Here is a 26,045-nt window from a genome sequence, read left to right on the forward strand (position 1 = left end):
GAACTTCAGGAAATGTGTGTCACTTTACCACTGCTGCCAAAAAATTTCTATGTGAAGCTGAACAAATAATTCTAGACTTGAATTTCCTAGCTGTGTAATGAGGATTGTTGTCACAGGATAATGATTGAGAGACACTTGCATGGAAAACTGCTGAGAGTTTCTGAGAAAAACATTAATTCAGTTTCTAAAAGCCCTTCAAAAAGAGCAGAGAATTACATTAATGGCAGATGGGAAAAATGGGTTGTGGACTACTCTTGATCTATAGCCCAGGTGACAGAAGAGTTAAGTGCAGGAAGAGAGACACCTCTGATGAATTGCCTGTCTCCAGCATGATGAGTGAATGGAAAAAACCAAACTACTGATGAAATACTGACTTTTAATAGAGAAAAGTTTCATGCCATACATCGATTTCAAACTTGAACTAAGAAAAACCTTCCTCCTTGAAGAGTAACTTGGGGACATTTTTATGTTTCAGCAGTAGGGACTGGCAATGTTTTAGTTAGAATTAAATAAATTCTGCAGTCTGATGCTACTCATCACTCCCTACCAGCAAAAGTCCCATACTTCTCATTGAGGAAAATGACACACTGGATGTCAATCCATTGTGTGGCAATGGATGAAATATTATCTCTTCTTTTTATCAGAAGTGGGGCACTGCCAGCTCCCTTCTTACCATGTTGTTGCATATGTTGAACAAAGCTCAAGTATAATAGTAGGAAAAAACACTAGGTCTCACACACTCAGTCAAAAAGGTCAGTTAAAAATACAACTTTAGATGTTAAGCCCCAACTTCATGCTTATTCCAAAGCCAGTTGCACTTCCATAAGCAGAACTTGCTCCAGCATTTAGCAGTGCTACAAAAAACGAGGCAACTACTGAAATGTTATTCCAGTTCTCCCAAGACATGAACTCACCAAAGGCCAGGTGGTGATCTAAAGTTGGACTCAATAATCTCAGAGGACTTTTCCAACCTCAGTGATTCCATGCTTTTGTAAAAAAATAGTCCTGAGACCAGTTGGAAGAAAATTACTTTTTTTTCCAAAAGGATTCAGGAATGGTAGAGTGGAAGTCATTAAATGATATCATGTAATTCTGCACATCAGAGCAATTAGCCTTGGCACATTATTTCCTCATGACTGAGATTCACCTTTGTGGAAAGAAGGTGATAAATGGAAAAACCAAGTTTTTGCCAGAAACCCCTGCCTTCTTCCAGCATAACTATCCCTTCCAAAAACATCACACTGTTCACTTTATTCAAACCCTCCAAACAGGCACCTTTTGGTAGCACTGTATATTTTAGCTTCCCTGGCATCTGCAAGAGTTCCCCAGCATCAGCAACTCCTACCTCAGTCTAAAAGGTCCAACACAGAAAAAAGCAAGGCCAATGTTATAAACTTATTCAACTGATGATGGATTGCAGAAATTCTTAAAATGTCTGTCCTTAGCTGTGGGGAGCAAAGAAATAGAAACTCATGCTGTCAACAGAGCCAAGTTATTATTGTTCTAGATGCAGATCAGCTTCACTAAGGAGTATTTATTACATTGCCTGCCTTAAACTAAACCTGCAGACTCTGCGCCACATGGCCTGTAGCAGGTTTAATGGTCATGTAGGTCCATGTACAGACTTGTAAATACTGTGACCAGTGAAACTGGTCGTCAGAGTAACTGGAGATCAGCTTTTGGGGTTGTCTGTGGGTCAGAGGAAAATCCCTCTTTGCCAAGCCCAGAACGTGGCTGGTTGGAGGCTTCCATTTAGCAGACCTGTTTGTATTCAGTGCTTTGTGAAAATGAGGAGGCCAGGACCTGAAGATGACAGATTCCACCCACCATTTTTATAATTCTGAAGATTGTGCAGGCACTGTATAACCATCCCCAATGTCATCCATTGAATGTGCTACCCTGATCCTTTTTAAAGCAAGACAACTCTGTGACTACACTGGCTTAATTTAATAGCATCAGAAAAACAAATCAATGCCTCCAGAAGGATAACCTTGAGTTAATCCCACATTGAGGAGGAAACTTTTGACTCTGTTCACAGGAAGGCTCTACCACTATGGCTTCAACAAATGAAGGCAGTTCATTTTTCCAGTGCCAAGGACAGAGAGATCAAGCACAGTGAACAGTTAAACCCTCCATAGAGAGAGAGCAGCCATCAGGAGGCAATTCCAGGAAAACCTACTAACAGCCACACATCCCTCCTTGGGCAGTGTATATGTCTGCAGCAACACCTCAGATTTTGCAAGGTAAAGATATTCCTGAGAAAACAGCTATGCAACAGCTATGCTCTCTGATTCAGAGCTGTGTTACACACAACATCTGCAATATTTACAACAATACCTGTACAGGTTTTACTGCACAGGCACTGTCATGGTAAGGTCTGCAAAAGCCACTGGGCTTGCCTTAGTGCACCACTCACAACGGGTCAATGGTAAGGCAGGGAAGACGAAAACCCCAGGCTTTTATAAGCCCTACAAATTGTGAAATTGTGTGCACCACAAGGGATTCAAGCACTGCAAAGAAGGGGAAGCTCTGCATAAATCCTACCTTGCGAGAAGCATTTTTGTCCGTGCTCTCCACATCACCGTCCAGGAATGGCATGGCAAATGAGCTGAGATCCTGCAAGGACAGAGAAGAAAAATGGATGTATTTTATTAATGCCTTCTTCCTTCCATCAGAGAACCCCATGACTGAAGCCCACAGGTCTATTTCCAGAGTGGCCACTGCTTCACACACAGCAAGTGCTGGCAAGCAATACCACGGACTCTGCTGGTTCTCCTGGGCTGTGAAAGAATGTCAGATGTGAGTTACAAGTGAACAGGCAGCCCTCAGCAGCACCTGCATCAAATCACCATCAAAAACCACCTGCACAAAGTCAAAAGTCCTGTATTAAAACTTTCAAACGGAGGTACCCAAATCCCATTAAAAAATTGGTATGAAATTATAGTTTAAACACATCCACTTGCTCAGCAAATGCCTATCTTGCCTTTAGTGGGATGCATGATCTTAAAGCATATTTATGGCAAGAAACACAACCTGAATGAAAGTATGTCAACATTCTAGGAAATACCTAACTTCTAAAAAAAGACAGAGAAAACTGACATGGTGCTCAGGGAGGAAATAACAGATTAACCTGCACAAATGGGAGAGGAGCACCCAATTCTGCAGGACTGAAGACAATAAAGCATAAGAAAGGCACACATGCTCATTTTTAACTAACAAAAACAAACTGCAATTATATTCCACCTCCTGCCGTCTGTTCTGTTTATGATACTTCATGTTCCAGCCACAGGGTTTTTAGAGCTTCTTTCTAAACGCATAAAGAAATTATGTTAGTGTCAAGTTGAGCATCTGTTTGATCAGAAAAGTACATAATGAGCAAGTCTGTGACCAGAAGCATGAAGTTGCCTAATACTGTGTGCTGAAGAACTGAGTTTTGGGCCCTAAATTGTGTTCTAAATGTCAGGAATATCTCCCCAAAACAGAACCTCCCAGATGCGAGGCATCACCCTTTCCACACAATGATTCAGTGCTTCTCAGCCACCACATCTGCATCCATTTAAAAGAGTTCAAAATATAAATAAATAGCAATTTCACGTAAACCTAATTTGTGATCAAACAGAGCTTAATTAAAAATTAGCACCATCCATGAAGTCTGCAGGGCTTGCTTGTCTTCAGAATTCAGAGCAGCCACAGGTCTAATCACATTGCTTTGTGTAATCCTATTAAAGTCAAAATATGCTCAAAAATTGTGTATAACTCAGGCATAATTCTTAGCAGTGTTTGAAAATATTCTGGTTACATAACAAGCAACAAAAATAAGGAACAAAATATTGAATTACTGGAACTGAAACACATGGGAGTAATTCATGCCAAGTTAAAAAGGAAAAAAAAAAAAAAAAAAAAAAAAAAAAAAAAAAAAAAAGCAGCAGCCAGGCTTGGCCAAGCTGGCCCCAAATCATTAGGCCCCAAACAAATGTATTCCTGACAAATTCTTCTGCTCCCAACCCTATCCATGCACATTCAATGCGAGCTATCTACAAAGCTCAGCTATGTAACATCTCCCTCTTGCCTGGGCGTCTGTGTTTCACATCACCTTTGTCTGCAAATAAAAACATAAGGAAACATCTCAAAACCTAAGGAAGAGACTAAAATTAAGATTAAAATTACTTACTCCATATAAAAATTATTTAGCCATAAATGGCATTTATAAACACCATCAGTATACAGATGATGATGATGATGATGATGATGATTATTATTATTATTATTATTATTGTTATTTCATATGCTACTGCAGGAGTTAATTGAAGAATCTCTGGGAAGATATTTAAGAGCCTAATGAAAGTTACACAAAAACATATCCCCTCATGTTTAATTTAGCCAAAGGATTTACCAACATTTTCCTCTACCCATCTTCAGTAGTGCAGAAGCTGGCATCTGATGTGTGCTAGGTAATTTTCCATGGAATAAATGAAGAAAATAAATTCTTTTGAGATCCACATATTAGTACCCCTATATTACTCCCTGGTGTAACTTCCAGGGAGGAAAGCTGCTATTTAGGAGGGCTGGAGACTGGATGGCAGAAACTGGGTTGAAAAGGACACATATCTACACATCTAACTAGAAATGAAAAAGCTGTTCAGAAAAATCTAGAACTGCCAGGAATGAAACTAAAATGTCTTATTTGAGCAGAAACCTTCAAAATCAGGAGAGGGTAGGTAGATACAACTATTTTTCTAGGAGCTGAATTTCAGTTCTCATTTACAATTCCAAATTTAACGCCACATATATATTAAAGTCCTAAGTCATGAAATCCAGATGATAACTCTATTCTGATTTGTAACTCTCAGATACCATGGAGGTATTGTGACTTCATCTATCCTTACATCCAGAACAAATCTCTACCTGTAAGCCAAATTAACTGAAGCTGGAGCTTTCTTGGCACTATGAGACCTTTTGTTGTTAAAACAGCAGTGCTGAACATTTCAAAGTGGGTAATAATTGTACTTTTACTCTTGTGAAAAGGCCTATAATTGTATCTGCTACCTAACAGTTTTTTAGTCTTTCATGGAATTATATATATAAAGGCATCCATTCACAGAAGGAAAAAAATACATATATCAAATACCAGGCTACAAATGCTGCTCTCTTGATTCCAATCTGTTGGTTAAGCAAGGAAATATTAGGTGGCTATTTCCCCTTCATTAATATTTCTGCAGAATACAGAAAAATAACAATTTCTTTCTTGTGTTCCTCTTCATCCAGAAACACGTGATGATGCACTTGATGATACAGTAACTCTTAAAAAAACCAAACCAAAACCAACAAAAAACTGCTCCAAAAGTGTTGCAAAATACCACAGACCTCTTGACAGACCAATGGTGCAGCCCTTGCCCTTGTCACAGTTGTGACTGCTCTGATCTGATGCCAACAGATACACACAGAAGGCTTGCTCTGCCGGGGACTGGGGACTGGGGACTGGAGATGTTCTTAGACAGCTTTCCTGCTCTGCTCCACTTGGAAACAGCTCCCTGGACAACCACATGGTTCTGCAGAGACATTTAAAACTCCATCCAAGGCACACAGTGATGTCCTGGTAGGAGGAGGAGTCCTTCAGACTGCAGAGCCCTGGCTGCAGAATGGCCTTCGAGCCCTGTGTCCATCAGTCCTGCACTGGATCCTTGGACAGACAACTTCTGCAGAGACCACAGGCTGTCATCACCCCTGCTTAGAGAAAAAGCAAGTCCTAGTGCTGCTAAACTGAAATTAAGAATATGAAAAGCCTGGTTTGGAAGTTTCATTGGCTTTCCTGACATGCTTGTGCTCCTTAGTCAAACCTTCCATCACTCTGCTCCACCTGACAGCCAGACACCACTCCTGCCATCCTGTTAGAAAAAAGCACCTCTTGGCCACTTTAGATCTACTTTACAGCCATAAAGATGCCTCAGATTTATTTTGTTTTCAATCCATTTTTATTTACAAGAGGTTGTCATGGCAGCTCCTGTTCTATTCACTGAAGAACACAGCCCCAGGGGCAGCAAAGCTCTTCCTGGAGGACAGCAGAGCTGGGACACAGCAGAACCACGGCTCAGGGCTCCTGTCAGCAGCCAGGCTCCCTCCTGGGGAGGGAAATCTCCCACAACACCTACTCAACAGGTGATTTGATAAATCAGGATTATTCTGTCTGCATTTGCACTTGTCTTCTCCACCACTTCTTTCAATATTTCCTCTGGGCAAACAACAGATATCTGGAAGGTTACAGATCCTTCACACGAATTTCTCCTCCAAAGGTGAGACTAACTCTAGCATGATTCTGGTCTGGGTTAACCCTACATCTACAGAATTATCCTTCTTAATTCCAGCCCCTTTTCCTCTGACATCCCTTATATCAGAATGTTTCAGATTATGTGAAAAGAAGTGAGAATAACATTTTTGTTCTTTGATATCCTGGGAAAACAAATAAACTTTTTTTTAGAACTAGTTTGGAGAATAGGAAAGAAAACCACATTTGAAGATGCAGAAAGCAAATATATTGGCACAACATAGTCACATAGCAGGAGCAAGATCTGGTTAGCCAAACCATTTTTCACCTTTTCCAGTCAGTTTCACTGTTTCTTTCCTTATTAAAAGAATTCCTGCCAAAAAGTCTTGCCCAGAAACGCTGGTCTGGAGGTTGCTGCAGTTGGAGACCTTGGTGTAAGAAGGCTTCCAGCAATTCTGTTACAGAGGCTGCATACTGAAATAACACATCACTAAAGCCTTGAATCCAGTAAACAACACAGAATAAACAGGATTCTTGTTGTATTATTGTTTGCTTTCAATGCTACTTTGGCAGCCAGGCTGATAAAACTTCTCTGCAAGGGCTGAAGCCAAAAGCCAGCAAGGGCAGGGGCATGCTGTGACTGACAGGCCAGAGACCAATTTCCAATGTATTTTGGGTGGAAGTAGGACCTTTTTATGGCCCCACTTGACAGTGGTCCAAAATTTCAGGGCTGGGTATCAAAAGGGTATTTCACAAACAGCTCCCTGCTGGCATCTTTTGCAACTGCCTATCAAACATGAGGAATGACTGTGAGCAACACGGGGATGTGAAATCTGTGCCCACGGTGGTGGGTCCCCATGAACATGGTCAACACTTTGGCCACGTTCTAGGGGTGACTCAGGTCAGAAGAGTTTCATGGTATCCCCCAAAACCAACCTCTGCTGAAAGTCTGGGTTCCTCAGCTATTAACAGTTTCAGAGTCCTGGTGTGGGTAGCATCACGCAGTCCTGACTATGGATGGTGTCACCTCTGAGGCATTCTTTTTCTGCCTCACTAAGTTCTATATATGTGCTAGGATTGCACCAAATTTAAGGATGTGAAATGCCTGCCAGACATTACAGTTTCTTTTTACAACATAACTCAAGCAGAAGGTGACACTTCACGAAGGCAGTTTTCAATATGGGGAGACAGCTCCTTTAATAAAATAAACAAAAAAAACTCAATACACGGTGGAATTAAGCTGCATGTTGACAAGAGCTCTGATCTTACAAAAGATTGATAAAAGCTGCACTCCTCAGCATCACACCTTAACAAAATCTCCTCCTCTGCTGATATTACTGAGCTATGAGCACTTCAAGTATCCTAGCAAGGACAAAGAAGGTCAGGATTTTTATTACCATCAGCTGTGAACAGTTTCTTTCATTGCATTCTGCACACCAGCAGATTTTTTTAGCTCAACCTTGAATTTGTACCTATTACAAGCCTATGTAAAACTCTGAATAGCAAATATGCTACATATGCTAATAGCCTGTGAGCAGAAACCACAGTTTGATCTCCATGGAATAGAGGGCATAGCTTGGTAGCTCTGCTTGAATAGAAAATTGTCTTTTTCTGAGAACAATCCTATCTAGAAGCCTTTGGGGATTTATAACAAATCACTCCATTATTGCACAAGGAAAAATTCAAAACTGACATACACAGACATTTCTGTCCTTTTGTTATTGTTGTTTTGATATGCCAGTTATAGTAAAGTATAATAAGACTTGCTACATTCCTTTATTCCTTTAGGAGTAGGTTGCTCATTGCTTTGCTTTTCTCACTCCCCCATGCCATCTAGACTGTAGCATGTGTTTTGGAGAGAAATATATAAGTTGTACTGTGAGACTGAGGATGCTGGTGACTAAGTCTCAATATGACTCAATGGGAGTGGGCAGGAACAGATGTACAAAGTTGGTTGGATTTGTGCAAGACAGCTTTGCACTGCACAAGGCTATTCCAATGTATCTGTTTGCTATTACTTTGAAGGCTATTTGTATTAAAAAAAAACAACAAAACAAAATAAACACACCCCACCTCCCCCAAATATGTAGGTCTGGAGATATAGAGACTTGATTGGTGAGGCTGTACCTTGAATCCTGTGCTCAGTTTTGAGCCCCTCACTACAAGAAAGATATTGAGGGGCTGGGGAGTGCCCAGAAAAGGGCAAGGGGGATGGTGAAGGGTCTGGAATACAAGTCATATAAGGAGCATATAAGGAGCAGCTGAGGGAACTGGGGAAGTTTAGCCTGGAGAAAAAGAGGCTTAGGGGAGACCTTATCACCCTCCACAACTCCCTGAAAGGAGTAGGGGTTGGTCTCTTCTCCCAAAAAAGCAAGAGGACAAGAGGAAATGGTGGAGATGGCAGGTTTGCAGTGAACTCTTTGATCTTAGAGGCCTTTCCCACTTTAATGACTCTGTGATTTTGTCCACAGTATGAAGAGTCCAGAGGCAGCACAGCCCAGGGGTTTTTGGGTGACTGTGCAGGACCAGCTGTGTGCACTTCAAGGTGGATACAGCATCAGACTTGAAGCAGCAGAAGGTAAGTCCCCCTAAATGACATGCCTGGAACAAATGGAAAATACTCAGTCCCAAAGAGGCACTGTCTAAAAGGTTAGGGAGTAATGGCTGACTGAAATCTAACCCAGATCTCAGTATGTGAAAATCCCCATCCATCAGGTGATTATTCAATGTCCTATGCAAAAAAACTCATATATGAAAGCTTGGCAGAAGAAAATCAGCCTATGTGCAACTCAAAGGCATTTCTTTCAGCTGCAATAGGAAGTGGACATGGTCTGCTCAAGGAGATACTGAAGCCACTGTTCTCATCACAGGCTCCCCAGCTTGGATTGCCACCACTTGGGCAGAAAAAACTGCTAAAACAATTAATTTTACAGAAAATGGATTAAAGAGAGCCATTAAATAAATAAGTTCTTGCTATTTCCCTGAAAACAGCTGTCTTCCAAGCTCTTCTTCCTGAGTTACCCTGATCATGGGATACTGGCAGCACCCAGCACACCCTTCTTAATTTCTGAAATTCTTAACTGATCCTGACAGGCATTAATCTCCAGCAGTTTACAGAAAATTAACTTTTTTTGTTGTTGTTGTTTTGGGTCAAAAAAAACTTTCAAGAGAGTATGGATTGTTTTTTTTGTGTTGTTCTCAATCTCTGACTTAATTCACGAGAACACATTCCTATGCTGTTTACAGAAAAAAAAAAAAAATGAAGTTTTCTTTCAAGCCTTGTGCTCTCCTGCCAGGAAACCTCACTGTATCTCATCAGTGATTCAGTCTTTGCAGATGAGCTGGGCACAGACAGCCTGGGGTGGGATGGAATCCCTCCAGCCTGGAGCCCCATCGTGTTTATAGGCTGCGGAGAGCTCAGGGCTGTGTGGAAAGGCTGTGGTGGAGGGTGCTGCTCCCCACCTCATCAGGAAGCCACTCTGACAAAGCCTCACAAGGATCCTCACTGGGATCAGCCTGGTTTGTCAGCTCCTTCACACCACGAGCCACACAGCAGCGACTGGCAGCGTGTTTATTACAACAGCAGATGGACAACCCAGCCAACGTGCAAATAATGAAATGTCACATAAAAAAATGGAGAGAGAGAGAAAGTGAGAGAACAGCAGAGAAAGCAGGCCAGGGAGGAAACCAAAATTCCCAATAGTCTCTGTGACACCACCATGATGCACATACAAACCCATTATTAAGTGCTATTCCTGGGTGCTCGTCCAAAGACAACCTTTCTCCGGCGAGACATTTCAATTTAAAGTTTAGACATTTCACCCGAAGTTTAGAAACACCAGGTAAAAGCAGAAGATAACACACCTCAGCCCTGGAAAATGTGGTTAGGTGTGATGAGGGAATTAAGAAACCAAGACACATGACTCTAAGGAAGGACTGGAGACTGAAAATGTTAACCTTCGGATGGCTCATATTCAGTGCTAATAAAAGTGCTTTCCAATACTTATGAGTTTGTCTTACATAAATGAGACACTGGATCCCAATGTATTTGCAGAGAAAAAGCCAGCATTTGCTACAAAACACAACTTCAGCCACAGTGAAATAGCAGAACTGCAGGAAACAAAAGATGATTTTGTCATAATGTAATGAAAACGAGCTGCTGCAGCACAGGAGCAAACAAATTGAAGGAGATTCAATACAAGGATGATACTGAAGCTTATTCCACATTTCAGCTACTTTGAGTCACTGTGTTTTTTAATTTTTTATGTTTTTCCCCACTTTTTATTGGTCAAATCTCTTCAAAAACCACGTCCTCAAGGAAGAATAAAACATACCAGAATCAGAACTGAAAACCCCCAACTGATGGCCTTATCTGAAAAGGACCTTGCATATATGACTAAAAAAGGTGACATTCACACCAGGAAAAAGATCTCTGCCATAAATATTTAAACTGCAAATATTTTTCCCCATTTCACTGCATTTAGGAAGACAGCTGCCTGTTGCCTCCTCTTTCCATTCTTGTCAGTCAATAACCATGAATAATCTTGACAATTAAAAGAAAGTTTACGGCTGGAAATACAGGCTAGTGAGGGACCTGCTCTGATCTTGCAGTCCTTCAACTAAAAAAAAAATAAATAAAGGGAAAAAAAAGCAGAAGCAAAGAGGAAATTAGGGAAGGGAAGGAAAGGAAGAACAAGATGATTCTGTGCTTTGTGTGCTGAAGGCTTGAATGGAAGGTGAAGGGGGAACATCGTGGTGTCCATGATGAGGAAAGATTCCCCTCTTGGTGCTTTCCTGACACATTTTCCTACATCACTCTGCAGCTGCAGAGAGCAATTTCACCTCTATGAAGTTTATCACTTTGCTACAGCTTTTCTTATACCTTTAGCACCACATGTAAAAAGAGACCAATAAATTTTATATGCTTTATTTCATAAGCTAAACTTGTTTTTTTCTTTTCCCAAAATAATGGATATCTTTACTCTTCATTCATTAAAGGTGCATTTTGCTGAAGCTGCAACACGGAATGCCCTCAAGGACAGAAGAAAGCTCACATTCTCAGAGATAACCCAGAAGACTTTATCACACTCCTAGAACAATATTCTGCCCAAACACAGCCTGCATACCCTTTAGGTCCCACCCTTGACTTTAAGCTAAGAGATAGTGAGATTTTATGCCATTCCTAGATTTTCAGCTAGCAGCGACATCCAATGCTGATAAATTACAATCCATCATTCATGCCGTGGGAATCCAAAGGGCTTTACAAACTGCAGATCCAGTCCAGAAGAGCTTCTTGAGAGCACTTCAGTGATGAGACTTCCATTGCCTGCTCTGACTTTCTGGATTAGCTCTGGGAAGGTGTCGCTATAGGACACGTGAAAGCACGATGCGAGCCACCTGCTATTTGTAAGGTAAAGAAGAAGGTTTATTCTCTGACTTTGACCTTTATACTTTCCTAAAGGTGACATTGGATTGGAGAGTGAATGGGCCACCTCTCCAAAGACATTAGACAAACTACTAGTATATTAAGTTTCTCCACTCCCATAAAAGAATGTAAACAATATGTTGTTTACAGAAATTATATAAGAAAGTTTTCCAACAGAATGCAATCTCGGAAAGCTTTAGAAAATCTTAAAAATTAAGGTAACAGGAAGGCATTAAAGATATCTGTCACTGGTCATCTCCCCCACACTTTCTGTCCAGCCTGGAGGAAAGGGGAAAGCCAGCATCTCCAATGGGAAATATGTCCCCATTTCCCTGGCACGGGAGAGACTGGACAACTTGCTTCAACTTTGGAGGATTCAACAGCTTTGGCTGCTGTACAGAAAACAGGGTTAACTCCCTGAGTGCCCAGTGGAGTGAGAGGAAGGAACCACTGTGTCCAAGTGAATATTCCCAGAATTTAAATTTTAAGAAAACAGGCCAGCTATACAGCTTCTGAGAAAAAGCATGTTTGTTAAGAAAACTGGCAATGTCCAAGGGATAATAAATCTCACATTTCCAGGCTCACACACACCAAGCCCTGGTCATTTGTTAAAGTCTGTCTCAAGGTATGTGCTTTGAAGAGCATCACAGTTCTGCTTGGGAGAAGGTGTTAGAAGATACCAGTGACTATCTCTGGAAGAAATATGGATAAAATACTTGCCCATCTGTAAAATCTTGGGAACAATGAGACAAACAGAAGAACACAACAAAGAGATTACTCACTCACACCAGAAATAACCACCACTGAAAATAATTTTTTGCAATAGGTCCAGTTTGGAAATAATCCTCATATAGAGGGAAGAGAAGAAATGACACATACCATGGGTTTTTTTCTTTTCTAATTATTGTACATGCAGTACTAAGATTCTGAGGAAAATATTTCCTGAAGTAAACTTCAGGCTTCTTTCAAGGACTATGACTTCATTATTTTTATTTTTTTTTTTTCAGAAATAGTTCCTGTTTTAGATCCAGTGCAGGGAAGAAAATCTTACAAATGAGCCATATCAAATTCTGACTCCTTTAGCAGGAGTCTTCTGATTTTAGCCATCTTATTATTCTTTATGAGTCCATTTAAGCACCACAATTAAAATGGACCAATCTGAACATGCTGTGGAGAAAGGGCAAGCAAACACACACTCAGGGAAGCCCAACTGAAAACTTAAGTTCATTATCCACATACACCAAAAGTAATTTCTGCCCTCTGCAATGGCTTTGAAACCCAGCAGGCACTGGTAAGCTGAAACAGGCAAATCTGTATTTGATTTGGCTGGCAGTTTGTGCATCAAAATGTGTCAAGAAGCATTTGATCCTGCTTGGAGAGTGTGGGAAACATTTCCAACTTAGCAGGACAGCCCGGACACGGTGACAGATGGGCAGAGTATGAGCCTGGCATGGGAGAGGCCATTTCAGAACTGGCTGATGCTCCAAGCCATGTGGCAGACAGTCCAAACTCGTTTGTCATAAAAAAATAAAGCTCACACTGGAATTATCAAACCAAGGCTCAGGGAGAGCCCCTGCCTGCAGCCCAGCCTGGCACAGACACCCACCCTGCCAAGAAGCATCACTGAAAACTTCCCATGAAATTAATGAGCACCCAAGAAGGAAAGAAGGAAACAAAACAAAGCAAAACACAGCAAAGCTATTTTTTTCCCCCTCAAGATAAATTAAATATACAAGCAGGAAATTTTGATTCAGAATAACAATTTTATTTTTTCATAACTACCAAAAATTAGGTTCACGCCAGTAATATGGCCCTAAAAAATACTGGGTATTTGTTTCCCATTGGGAACATTAATTTCTATCTATATGTGCTGAACAGCTGGACAACTATTAGTATATCTATTTACATCCAAGTTTTAATAACTTACTTTGAGGTCTATCAGAAATGGAAATTGGACTTAGAACCACAACCAGGCTCTAGAAGTCATCGAATACCTATGAGGAAAGTGTCTTACATCAGCACAGAAGGGATAACTTTATCAAAATATACATCAGTTCTAAAAGCAAAGGCACTGGCACCTACACTGAGAAGCAGAAGCAAACTGCCCTGGTGACTATTTCCTCCCAGATGTAGATGTGACAGAGTTCAACTCACAGGGCATCACTATTTTTTCTCACATATAAAACATGGTGTCTTGTAGGGCAATGGATATAGGAAACATTTAGAAACATATGTGCATACAGACATGGTAACAAGCTCATACAGATTCTTAACTGCTATTTATTTTAAACTTAGGATGATTAAATATTTATTGTCTTCAAATCAGCTTGTCCCTGCCCCTACTTGGGTGGCCAAACAGGCTGAAATGACAGGAGGATTTTCCCCTCCTGATGGAAACCTGATGGCTCTTGGCTGCCTGAAGCAGACTCTGGTTACCCGTGATTTCCATCAACTCTGTGTTTTGCTTTTAAAGATCTGCAACAATATTGCATTTAATTCTCCTAGTTTCTTCTTGATGAATGTCAGACATCCTTGTACATTCAGATTGATGGGATGGATATGGGGGGGGGATGGGTGAGCTTTTTTGTTTATTTCAAACTGGGGCATAAAAAAACCCCAACAACATTTGTATTCTACAGTAACAGAAAAATGTATTTGTATTCTACAGTAATAAAAATGTACTAAACTGATGTACAACCAAGTCTTCTTTTGCTGGGTTTCCCACTGCCTCCCTTTGAATTGAGGGCTGGCCCCATGTCAGCAGGATCCCTTTCATTCCCTCTTCCATCAGATAATCCTGCCCCCCCAGGCTCCCAGCTGCAGCAGCTCCAGCTTCCTCACACCTCCCTGGGCTGCTCAAAGTCAGCACCAGCCTCTCCTGCACTCAGCACAGAGGGGACACAGCTGAGGGGGACATGTCCTCCCCAAAGGCTGACACTCATCTCTCCTGTGGCCCGAACAGTGAACAATAAGCAAAACACACAAGATGCTGGCAAAATACCCTGCATCTTATACTGGATTAAATTTCATTTGCTATTCACCATCACCCCACTAACAGAAGATCTTGAAACCTTTCAGGCTCTGATCTCAGGATGGAGCCGCCTCATCCCTGTTGGGTTTTGGACGTTCATTATCTCACAGATCCATTAACTGCAGTGCAAATTGCATGTGTTCAGCACTAATTCTTGTAAAAAGGGGAAAATGCAAGGAGGAACGCATGAAGCCAATAATACAGCTCTTTATCCTGACAAACCTCATCAAATATCAAATTAAAATCATTAAGCAAAACGGCACTTCCTGAAAACCTGTGATTTGGGGTTGCAGTGACTAGCCATGGCAATTAGTTGCTCAGCAGTTCAGGAGGCTCTGAGATGAGCAGTAGGAGAAACCAAGCATTGCAGGATGCAGAGACCAGATGGTTTTAGGCTGAAAATAAATGAATACCCCCCAAATGATAATCTCTCTTTCCAAAACATTAACGAAAAGTTATGCAAGGGAAAAAAAAAAAAAAAAAAAAAATCAACAGACCAACCCCAAACCCAAGCTACATTCTTTAACTAGATAAAAGAAGATCTTGTTCAACCTTGCAGTAGCTATTGTAATTAAATGCTCTAAAATCTAAAAATCTAAAAACAGGACAACAACCCCGTGCCAGTCATACATACAAGAGATAACGAGAGATAAAACACGACAAAAAAAAACAAAATACCCAAGAACCATGCATTTCTTACACAGCCTGAAGAATTCCTGCCTCTCAGCAGACTCCTGCAGTGCACTCGGGCATCCACCTCAATGAATGCAGAACCTATTTTCCCCTGCTAAGCTAAATCAATTCAATAATAAAAACGATCAAATCCAGAGAAATCCGGGGACAGAGAAAACCGGCGACCCGCTCTGACTTACAGCTCTGAAAAATCCTGCAGTCTGGCTGGAAACGTCCATCGAAGAACTGCATTGAAAGCTTTTCCCTAAAGGCAAGCGCATTTAAACATCTCGGGCTCTGCTACTGGAGCCGATGCTGCAACAGATGGGGAGCAGGGCTGGGTGCGCGGTGCCTCCCATCGCGGGGATGGCAGCGCCGCGGCTGCCGCAGCACCGGGAGGCGGGCGGGCTCTCCCCGCCCAGGGCTCCCTGCCAAAATCCCCCGGGCATCCCGGCCAGGTTCGGCTCTCCCCGCCCAGGGCTCCCTGACAAGGAGCATCCCGGCCAGGTTCGGCTCTCCCCGCCCAGGGCTCCCTGCCAAAATCCCCCGGGCATCCCGGCCAGGTGCGGCTCTCCCCGCCCAGGGCTCCCTGCCAAAATCCCCCGGAGCATCCCGGCCGGGTGCGGCTCCCCGCCCGCAGAACCGGCCGTGGGCTCGGGCGGGGCTCGGACGGGTCGCTCAGCCACGTTGTGGATGCGCTAGGGAGATGCTCGGGGTGCAGTCGGAGGGTTCAAATAACCGCAGGCGTTTTTAATGCGATCTGAAGGGGTAAAAAAAGATCCCGTTGTCAATAGCAGAAGTTTCAGATGACTGAGGCTGCGTCTGCATCAGTATCGAATACTTTGGGGAAGGCAGCACAGAGCAGCAAATTTATTTTCAAGGCTGGAGTCTCTGCTGATCCATAACAACCCTATTCCCCACTTAACCACAGCTCCACTTTGTAGATGCACAAAAGTCACATTATGTCTCTGGGCTTAAGTTTTCCCATCTGCAGCATGAACAGGAGATGACTTGGCTTACTTTGTAATTTATTATAAAGACCTCACTGAGAAAATAAAGTGCCTGAGCACAAAGTATAACCATCAAAAGTATCACCATCCAAAAAAAAGATAATAGTTATTTTGAAAGGGCACCACGTGAGCAAGCGCTCAGCAGAGCAATGCAAACTCTCCCAGTAGGAGCTGAGGGATGGTGGAGATTTGAATTTTCTTCTTCATCAAGCTAAATCCCTCTTTTATAACCCCATTCAGCTTTGATTACTCCACCAACCATTCTCACAGTGTCCTTTACTGACAATGAAATTGTTCTCCAGACCATGGGGACACATCCTTGGCCAAGATGCTATCGAAGGCTGGCTCAGATGAGGACACCTCTGCTAGAACAAAGCAAAAGGCAGAAAGGTCATCCCTGCAGCTCTGCAGCTTCCAGTACTTGAACAGAGGCATCAAAACACCATGTCATGAGCTGACACCTCTCTGGAGAAACAGGTGGTCGGATCTTGAGCCATGGAGCATTGCCAGTCTTTTCTTGGTCATCTCAAAATACCTTTTTTGATGATGTGTTGAAAAACTCCCTAAGATGGAGGCTTTGCTTTAATGAATGACTCCAGGTCACTAAACCACCAGATCAGTGGAGTGGACTTGGCTTACACATCACTCTCAGTCTATTCATCCCATTCATTGGATGATTCTGCACCCTTTTGCAAGAGAGTGCAGCCAACACCGACCTTAACTCTGCTACATCAAACAATAAATACCACTGAGGCTGGGCAGTACTTCAGCAGCAGAAGAGATGAGGTCCAGGTGACACCCCTCGTGTGCCAGGCAGACAGCACATCCTAGGAACCACCCACTGCTCTCTCTTCCTTTGGTCTGCTAAGTGCCTCTGATAACAAAAGCCCCTTGGGAGCAAAAAAGCTGAAAATGGTACCTAGCGTTCACTCAAAAATGGCAACTATTACTTGAATCCTTTCAAGACAAGAGCACTGGCAGCATTTTTTAACAGAAACATGCACAAATATTTGGTGTTTAGAAGATTTGTCCCCAGCTAAATTAATATTTTATGCATGCAGAATGTATAAATAGTTTAGGAAAATAAACAAGCTTCCTCTTAAATGATGTTTAAGGGGTACAAGAGAAACCAGTCAACAAGCTGGAGCAAGCAAAACACATTTTGTCTCTCCTCCTCAAACTGTAGGAGAAAGGAAAGAATCTGTGGCTGACCTAGAGAGGGTGAAAAGGAAAAATGGATTCATAGTGGAATATAAAGGGTTCTCCTGCAAAGCACTGTTCAGGCCAAATGCTTCTCTGCATAGGTAACTTCTAAGGATTGTTCTGATTAGCAATCAGATCAAATAAAAGGGGGCATTAACAGCCAGCAAAATGTTCCATATCCCTGAATCATCCCTTTCAAAACACTCACAGGCTCAGTTGGATGTAGCCAATACCAAGAGTCATCCAGACCTATTAAAGTGTTTTTGTAAAAAAATAATCTTAAACCTGTTTCTGGTTTTGAAGTCTGATTGGCACAAATTCTACTTCAAAAACCTGCCTTTTCCTCCCCCACCTTTGGATAAGGAGTATGAAACAGATTGCACAACTACATCTCAGATAGGCAGAACAGTTAATGGTTTAGATACCATTTCATAAATATTTGCTGAACTAGTTTTTGGATTCTGTCCAATTTCTGACAACCATTAAAAACATTGAATAATTTGCCATTTTCTTTCACCCTTCTGGGATGAAAAATAGGCAGGGAGATTTTTTTGCTATAATTTATTACCATTATTTAATGACTACTCACATTCATGTGGATGTCTCCTGCCAAAGAAGCCCAAGTGATTCTTGAATCTACAGGCCTGAAGTGTCCAAATCACATTTATGTAAATATTTATATATTCTTTATTAAATATTCCCATACTGAATACCTGGGCCCATATGTGGCTGCATAAACAAGTGGTGAAGATCTGAGAGAAACCAATTAATTTCTGAACAAATACTATTTCACATGGGAGTTTCAAGTGCCTGTGCTCTACCAGAGATGCTGAGGCTCAGTGACTAAAAGCAGCAGTGAGTTACAGCACATAATCTAGCACAAGATGGTGCAATGTGGGAAATCACACAAATAAAGTTATTTGATGATGTTTTCAACCACACTTTACTGACAAGTTCTAGGAGTCTCTATGAACAGGGATCCAAAACTCCAGCCACTTCCTTGCTTCCTTATATATCAAGGACAATTCAGGAGGTTCCAGAAAATGCTTTCTATAATCAGCTTTCCATGACAATAGATTTTTTTAAGATATTTTCAGGTTTTTTCTTCCCAATTCTTAAGTCCTTACATCTCAAGCTCAGCAGTCATTATTAATTTTATAACCATGTGTCTTAAAAAAAAGTTCCTTTGAGAGGACTTCTAGATTACTTACATATTTGGACTGGCTGTAGGATTCTCCCACTTTACCAGAGAATAGCACTGGAGGGAAAACAAATCACCAAGACCTGCTCGTGCCTTGAACTGTGAATTACACACTCACCTATGGCCCAAAGACCAAACTCTGAGCAAAGCAGATTTATGACTGTCACATTTCCACCAGCATAAAGCTACAGAATTCCCTGCCCAACTGAAACAGGCCTTGTTGTACTGGTTTATTTTTCCATTTGAAGAGTTTGGCTTTCAAAAATTCAGAGCCAGACCCCTCAACCAGCTTCAGATTTGACTGCACATAATTCCTGACAATTTCCTTGAACTGTTCCAAAACACCAACTCAATTTCATCCTTTTAGTCCAAGTACAAGCCTAAAGTATAATAAATTTCTAACTGGCAGTACAGCAACCTTCCAGAATTTCCCAGAGGAGACTGAAATTGTCTGGCTTTTGGTTGTTGTTATTTATATTCCATAATTTTCCACAAAGATATGGTGGGTTTGTAAGTACTACATAAATTAGATGAGTTCATGGGGCCAGCTTCCATTATAGTTTCTTTTTTCTTATGAGGCAAACAGTGCTTTGAAATCAATGGAGCTTCTGTCTGTGAAGATATCACTTCAGAACACAGCAGATACAGCAATTACCGAAGTGCATGGTGAGCCAGAGCTCTGCATGGCAGGGCAGGGCTTTTGTCCAGAGTGTAATTAAGAAAGATTTTTCATATATTTTACAGCCAACACAGCCATTATATTCATGGTTGCCATATCCCCACTCCTGCTGAGCACAACCAGCAACCAAAAGCAACGTGCAACACAAGATGTGGAGCCTCCAGCCAAGAAGTCAAAGCACCTGGGGAATGCTGAGGTGAGAGAAGCAAGTCCTTGAAGGGCAGGGAAAGCCACAGCAGCAGCTGGGAGAGCAGCAGAGCCCAAGGGGAAGATGAAATGGGGAGGAAAAAAGTCCTAAACTGTACCATAAGATATCAGCTCTTAGTAGAACAGCCAAAGTAGTCTCTCAGAGTTGATGTTGGGCAAAGGGCAGCTGTGATCTGCAAGAGCTGGAAAAGGGAGTACAAGAAAAAAACCAAAACATTTATCCCCAAGAGTAAGAGGTAGGGATGAACTACAGAGTCCACCTTGCCCAAATCAGGCAAAAATGCAATGCAGGGTGATGGAGATGGTACAAAATAGAAAAAGCAAGGAGCAGAGAAAAATATCCCATGACATACAAAAACCACAGTTTACTCCTTTTTTTCATCTCAAACAGCCACAATTTTTCCTTGCAATTTTTCAGCATGAGCTACCAAGCAATGAACCAAGTAGCTGGGATTCCTGACTCACTGCTGACAAGCCAGAAGGAGAACATCCATGTGAGAAACATCAAACCCCAGTGAGCAATCACCCATCTCTCCTGGGGGAGGGAGCACCCTGCCAGCCTCTGCAATCAAGATGGCTCACACTGCACCAGGGATGCTCAGCCAGCTTGGTACCAAAAGCAGGATAGCTGCACTCTCAAATCCAGCTCTTCAGCAGGACTCACACAGAGGGGTTTTTCCCTGTGTATTTGCATATGTACCCAGATGCAAATGGCATTGAAATGATGAGGTGTTCATACAAAGGCGGTGCTGGAGGCTGCACAACTGCAGCTTTGTGCCTGCTCCACATGGACCTACTGCCCTTCCACCTGTCTAGATCTCACAGATGGAGGGATGGAGCCTCTTTCCTGCATCATGGTGGGGAGGAAGGGGTGGAGACACTTCTGGGGAGGTGCCAGTGCAGGGCTGTGCTGTGTCTGGGGTCAGTGGAGGCCTCTGGGTGCCTGGGGAGAATTACAAAGTCTGAGCTAGGACACAATGCTCAATAACTCAGGGAGTGAAGGACCAACACTTTGAACTATAATCCTCTGTGGTGTGGGTGAAACCTCTCAGAGATGTCCTGGTCTCTGAGGATGAATAAACCAGAGAGCAAAATTACTGTCAGGAACTTGGTGGTGCCCCTGTGGTGCCTCATTCAGCTTTGCTTGAGGTGTTTGGAGGGGCTGCCACACTGGCATCAGTGATGATCTGGGAGGTTTTGAACCAGTAGCAATTGGTGATTCAGGATGACCAGATTTAAACACTGTGGACTAGCCCAGAGCCCCCACTGCTTTTGTTCTCTACAAAGGCATTGCATTTTAAAAGTTTTGAAGGATGCAGGATAGGTCTTTCCTTGCTTCTACTGTATCCCTTAAGAGCTTGGATGAGAAACACCCTTTGTAGGCCAGAAAGAGTCCCACAAGACAATAGAAGAATGATACTGCAGCATCTAGAAATGGGAGAACACCACAGGGAAATAGGATTATATAGGGTTATAGGGTTATGAGTAAGCACTCCAACCAGGGACTTCAGCATAAAATCTTTTTATATCTGTATGCAGTTAGGCTATTGGGATCTATAAAAATGTGGATTCTGCAATATGGCTTTCAGAGTGGGATCTCTGAGAAGCAGCACTTCCACAAGGACACAGCAGTGGCCACGTGGAGGACTGGAGATGCCTCAGCTCTGCTGCTGCCTCCTCGATCTCTCTGCCTTTGGGCTGCCCTGTGCTCCCTCCCTTGGCAGCACACACTGCTCCTGGGGGCTTGGCAGCAACAGGGATAGGGGCATCAGTGCCCAAAAAGCCAGGGGAATAGGGTGAAAAAATGAGGCAGGAAAGAGAAAAAGGTGATGGCAATTATCTGCACATAAATCCAGCCACACCTGAGCAGTCTGTAACATTTTAAGGCTGGCTTAGAGATTGTAGTGGAGAACATATAATGCTACAGCACATCTGCAGCTCTCAGGAGATCACTAATTATTTACCCAAAAGAAAACATCTTGCTACAATAACATCACAGGACACACATCCAGGAATTAAGATGCTCTTGCATGCTCACAGCAAGTTTTATTTTCTTTGAACCTCATGACTTAGGTTTGACTGTTGTGGTGGATGTTGAGTGATTTCATTGAAGTTGTCCCTGTGCCTGCAGGGCCCAGGTGAGTTACCCATGTCCCCACATCTTTGTACAGCCTGGCTAGGGACAATTTGTTCTTCAGGTCAGGGATTCTGGGCTTTCTAAGGCACTCTATGCACGTAGCAACTTTGTTCTATGTAGGTTTTACCTTTTGTAGGTGTGCAATAAATAGTAACCATTAACTCTGAATTGAAACAAGGGCCCACCTAGAAAAGGATAAAGTGGCTGCCTACGTACAGGAATGAACAGTTAAAATACCATCAAAGGTTTAGAAGCTGAAGTACAAAGATCTCTGCTGGTATCAACTGGCTGTTAGGGAAAAAAAAAAAAGGAGGTAAGAGCACCTTGCAGCATTTAAAGTAGGTCAGCACTGCCAGAAAAGAAATACTTTTAAATACATCGTGATGCAGAAACCTGACAGAGAGTTACAAATTCAACAGAAAGAATTTGTCAGCTTAACCAAAATAGAAGTAAATGAGTTTCTCCACTCAATTTAATTTAGAGACGTGCAGCAGTTGGGGCTGAATGGAACAGGCACGAGCCACATCAACACTTGCAGACTGGCATGAATGCCCCAGGAATATTTACACCCACAGGATTATGCTGGATCCTACTGGAATGAGCAGTCAGACTTTCAGACTGTAACTAGAGATGATCACAGGGATTTCTGGAATACAGATGGACCATTTGAGCTGCTTCATCCACTCCCACAGCACCATGGCTGCCCAGCTCTTGGGAAGATGCTCCACCAGGCTGGTGTCAGGGCAGACACATCACGCAGGGCTGCTGGCACCAGCTCCCCTCTGCTGCTGCTGCAGCTCAGGGACCCTCCCAGCACAGCCACATCCCCTCCCCAAAAGGATGCAAAATGCTCAGAGGCAAAGCCCCACTGCTCCTCTGTGGCATCCACAAGCACCGTGGAAGCCCTGTGGTGATGAGCTCTGAAATAGATGCCATCTATGATAAAAGTTCTGAATATAGGATGCACCCAGTGAGAGTGAAGTTATTTTAAGATCAAATATTTGATTACCACCACAGGGACTTATTTACAAAAAAAAAAAAAAAAAAAAAAGAACCAAAACAAACAAACAAAAAAACAAAAACAAAATACCAACCAACCAAATGAAAGAAACACAAGAAAGAGCATACACAAGTTTAGGCTTTACTTCCTAATTTGGTCGTGTAAATAATTATTTAAAATAATCTACTCACACTGGAAAGAGAAGTGTGCTCTCAAAATCTCTCAACACAGACAACAGCACTTTAAAGGCATCCTGGACACAAAAATTTGCCTAAAGAAAAGTGAATGCAATTCGATATTAAAGAACCCAACTAATAAAGAGCCAACAAAATTTTTAAAAATCAAATGCAAGTACAAATGATCACATCAGAAGAAACACTTATGTCAATTTCTGCAGTATTCTGGTTTTAATTTGGTTGTTTGTTTCCTTGGGTTGGGTTATTTAAAGGTAAGACAAGTTGCACACAAAGCAATCACTAAGGCATATATATAAAACAGGCTGTTTTCACTTGAGAAGTTCATTAAATAATTTAAAAGGGGAACTCTTTTAAAGGCTGTAACCTTTACACCTCACCAAAAAAAAAGGGTGTAAACTGTCACTCAACTAATTTTACTCATACTGTGACCCAGGTTAATAAGAGCAATAATGTGTGTGAATATATGTACATCTACCTGAGAAAATACACACAAACACATATAAATAAATATATATATATATATATATGTAAATATAGACACATGCACAAAAACTACTGTTGCGGGTGAATATTTTTAGTTCTTCCCACATTCCATGGCCTCCCTGTTACACCTACATTTTAAATGATGAAGGATGACTTTGTGGTTGAGGTTGGCAGAGTACCCACATTCTATTCCCAGTAGACAAATTGCAGCAAGCCCTGAAGGCTGATGGGTCTTTTCTCTCAATCATAGATTGACTGTATTTGTTTAAGAAGAGTGAATCTTTTTTTTTTTTTAATACTTTCAGCATTTTGTAGAACTGGAAGAAAAAGCAATGATTTTTTTAAAACTTTGTACATTTGACACAATATTGACTTAAACACACAAATAAAATGGCAGCAACAACTACAAACTACACACAAAGCACCACTTGTTTGATTCCTCATAGTGAAATTGTCCTCCACAGACATTTGGGCTTCCAAATGTCCCAAACACCCCAGATTCCACTGGGGTGGAATTCCACAAGCCCCAGACCTGTTTTGGGGAGATTCTATGAATTATGCTGAAAAAACACTGAAGATTGTGATCAGAATATTAATTATGTCATATCAACTTAAAAGATCAACCAATTGGATTCAACTTTCTCCAAGGCATAGAATAACCCAAGGTGGAAAAGACCTCAAAAGATCATCCAGACCAACCCTTCATGGAAAGGGAGCCTAGATGAGATTATCTAGCACCCTTGCCCAGGCACATCTTTAAAACCTCCTGGCAAGACCAATTCCATACCTCAAATACCACATTTATATAGTGTTTGTTTTGATCACTATGTTAGAATGCTGCATTGGGTAACAAAAGTCCAAAGGCTTTTGAGCTGACAGAAATCCCCCTGTGAGTGCCCAACCACCCCCCTCCAGCTGTCAGCACCAGAGCAGCTTCTGAACAGGAACACATCCCATAAACAGCAGGATCATCTGTTTTGAAGGTTGGAGACTCAAGTCTTGTTTCTTGGCAACATGCAGTAATTCAAAGCACATTCTTATGTGTTTCATAAAATGTCTTTTTCTTCCTTTTGTAGTACTTTTAAGCCTCTATGCATTTGCCAGTGAAAACAGGGCTTGCTCCCCACATGGTCCTGGGCAAAATTGTGCTTTGCTGTGGCAGGTCTAATGAGACCTGATAGACCTAATATAAGATCTAATAATATTTCCACTGATTTATCAGCAAGAATCACTCTTCCACATTAGGCTGTGCAGCCACATTTGCAAAATTCAGGAGTATCAATTTAGAACAAGCAGGTACAACCACAAGTCCTCTTTATTTATCATGAAAAGGAAAAAGTATTAATGGCTGTTCCAAAAACTTTACTGTTTACATTTCTCCCCTCCTGGCTGTTCTTTGTTATTTTTTTAGACTAAACTCTATTCAGAGATACATACCACCTATTTAACAGAATGTACAGTAACAGTATTGTTCAGTGAAATTCTGATATAAAGATAATAAGATGGCATTAAATAAGGAAGCACCAAGAAACCTGAGAGGTCATTTGTCTACAACACCAGCATTAAGTATGACAAACAGCAGCTTTGGATCTTGATCAACAAACAGCCAGTGGCTGAGGGCTTTGCAAACAACTCCAGAAAGGCTTTCAACCTTGCCCTTGTTGGATACTTCTGTAGAGCCCTTGCCAAAAATAATCCTCCCCTACAGCCCAGTAATATATTCCAAAAAGAGAATTTTATTTACTTTAGGATATGTTAATTACTATTTGTGTGTGTTATTAGCATCAATTTCTTAAGAATGCAGAAGTTGTCAGCTATTTTGGAAGGAAAACAAGGAGGAATTGCGGCTACAGAATACTTCTGGGTTTATCCTCTACTAGTACTTGAATTAAAACATTATGAGTGTGGCATAATATAGCAGCTACAATGTCCTAAAATAGAATAAACATTTCCATCCACATACAGCTCAAGTTATTTGTTTCTCCAGGACCACTGCCTCTCTTGATTGCAAAGCAGTTTTTGAAAAGAGATTTCTCAGTCCCTCAGCTTTCCACTCAAATGCTTCTGAAATATGCCCATTTAACAAGTTGCAGGAGGACCTTGGGGACCTCCTGCTGAGACCAAGAGCACACAGACATTGTTATAAACTGGCTTCCACCTCAGCTAAAGCTTTTTTATGAAAGGTTTTTCCATACAGAATTCAGTCCTTGGTGTCCAGAGTCTAACTACCTCTCTTCAGAGCATCAGTACAGATTTCCACTGAAAGCTTATCAGCAGAGAATGTTTCTGGGAAAGGCATAAGAGAAATGTATCTCACTTGAACTTTGCAGTGCAGCCTTTCACTGCCTTTGGAAGCTCTGCTGTGAAGTCAGATTTCTGTGTAATACACTGACAACATCTTAAGCATCTGTAGAAAAGAAGCTAATTTGGTTTATTTGCTCTAGGGCAGGAAGAAGGGAAGCAGAAAGCATCTGGAAGAAGAAAATTAAACCCCTACAACTGCCTGGAAAACACCATTTTAAATGCTAGATTTCAAGG

At 41.8% G+C, this 26,045-nt stretch overlaps 1 protein-coding gene across 8 annotated transcripts in view; it reads right to left on the reverse strand.

The window, feature by feature from the left end:
* The window catches only part of PRKAG2 (protein kinase AMP-activated non-catalytic subunit gamma 2), a 236,458-nt gene that overhangs the window by 143,739 nt on the left and 66,674 nt on the right, over positions 1-26,045 (reverse strand). For 6 of the 8 annotated variants that reach the window (XR_014953200.1, XM_085572911.1, XM_085572912.1 and 3 more), the window contains one exon: positions 2,545-2,616. Coding sequence is in view for 7 of the 8 variants with exons in the window: in XM_085572911.1 (XP_085429037.1) it covers positions 2,545-2,616 (72 nt within the window). In the remaining variant the exon portion in view is untranslated. The other 2 variants (XM_021555263.4, XM_021555264.4) reach the window with 2 other exon arrangements.

Source organism: Lonchura striata, chromosome 2 (assembly GCF_050655825.1).
Source record: "Lonchura striata isolate lonStrDom1 chromosome 2, ASM5065582v1, whole genome shotgun sequence".
Lineage (NCBI taxonomy): Eukaryota > Metazoa > Chordata > Aves > Passeriformes > Estrildidae > Lonchura > Lonchura striata.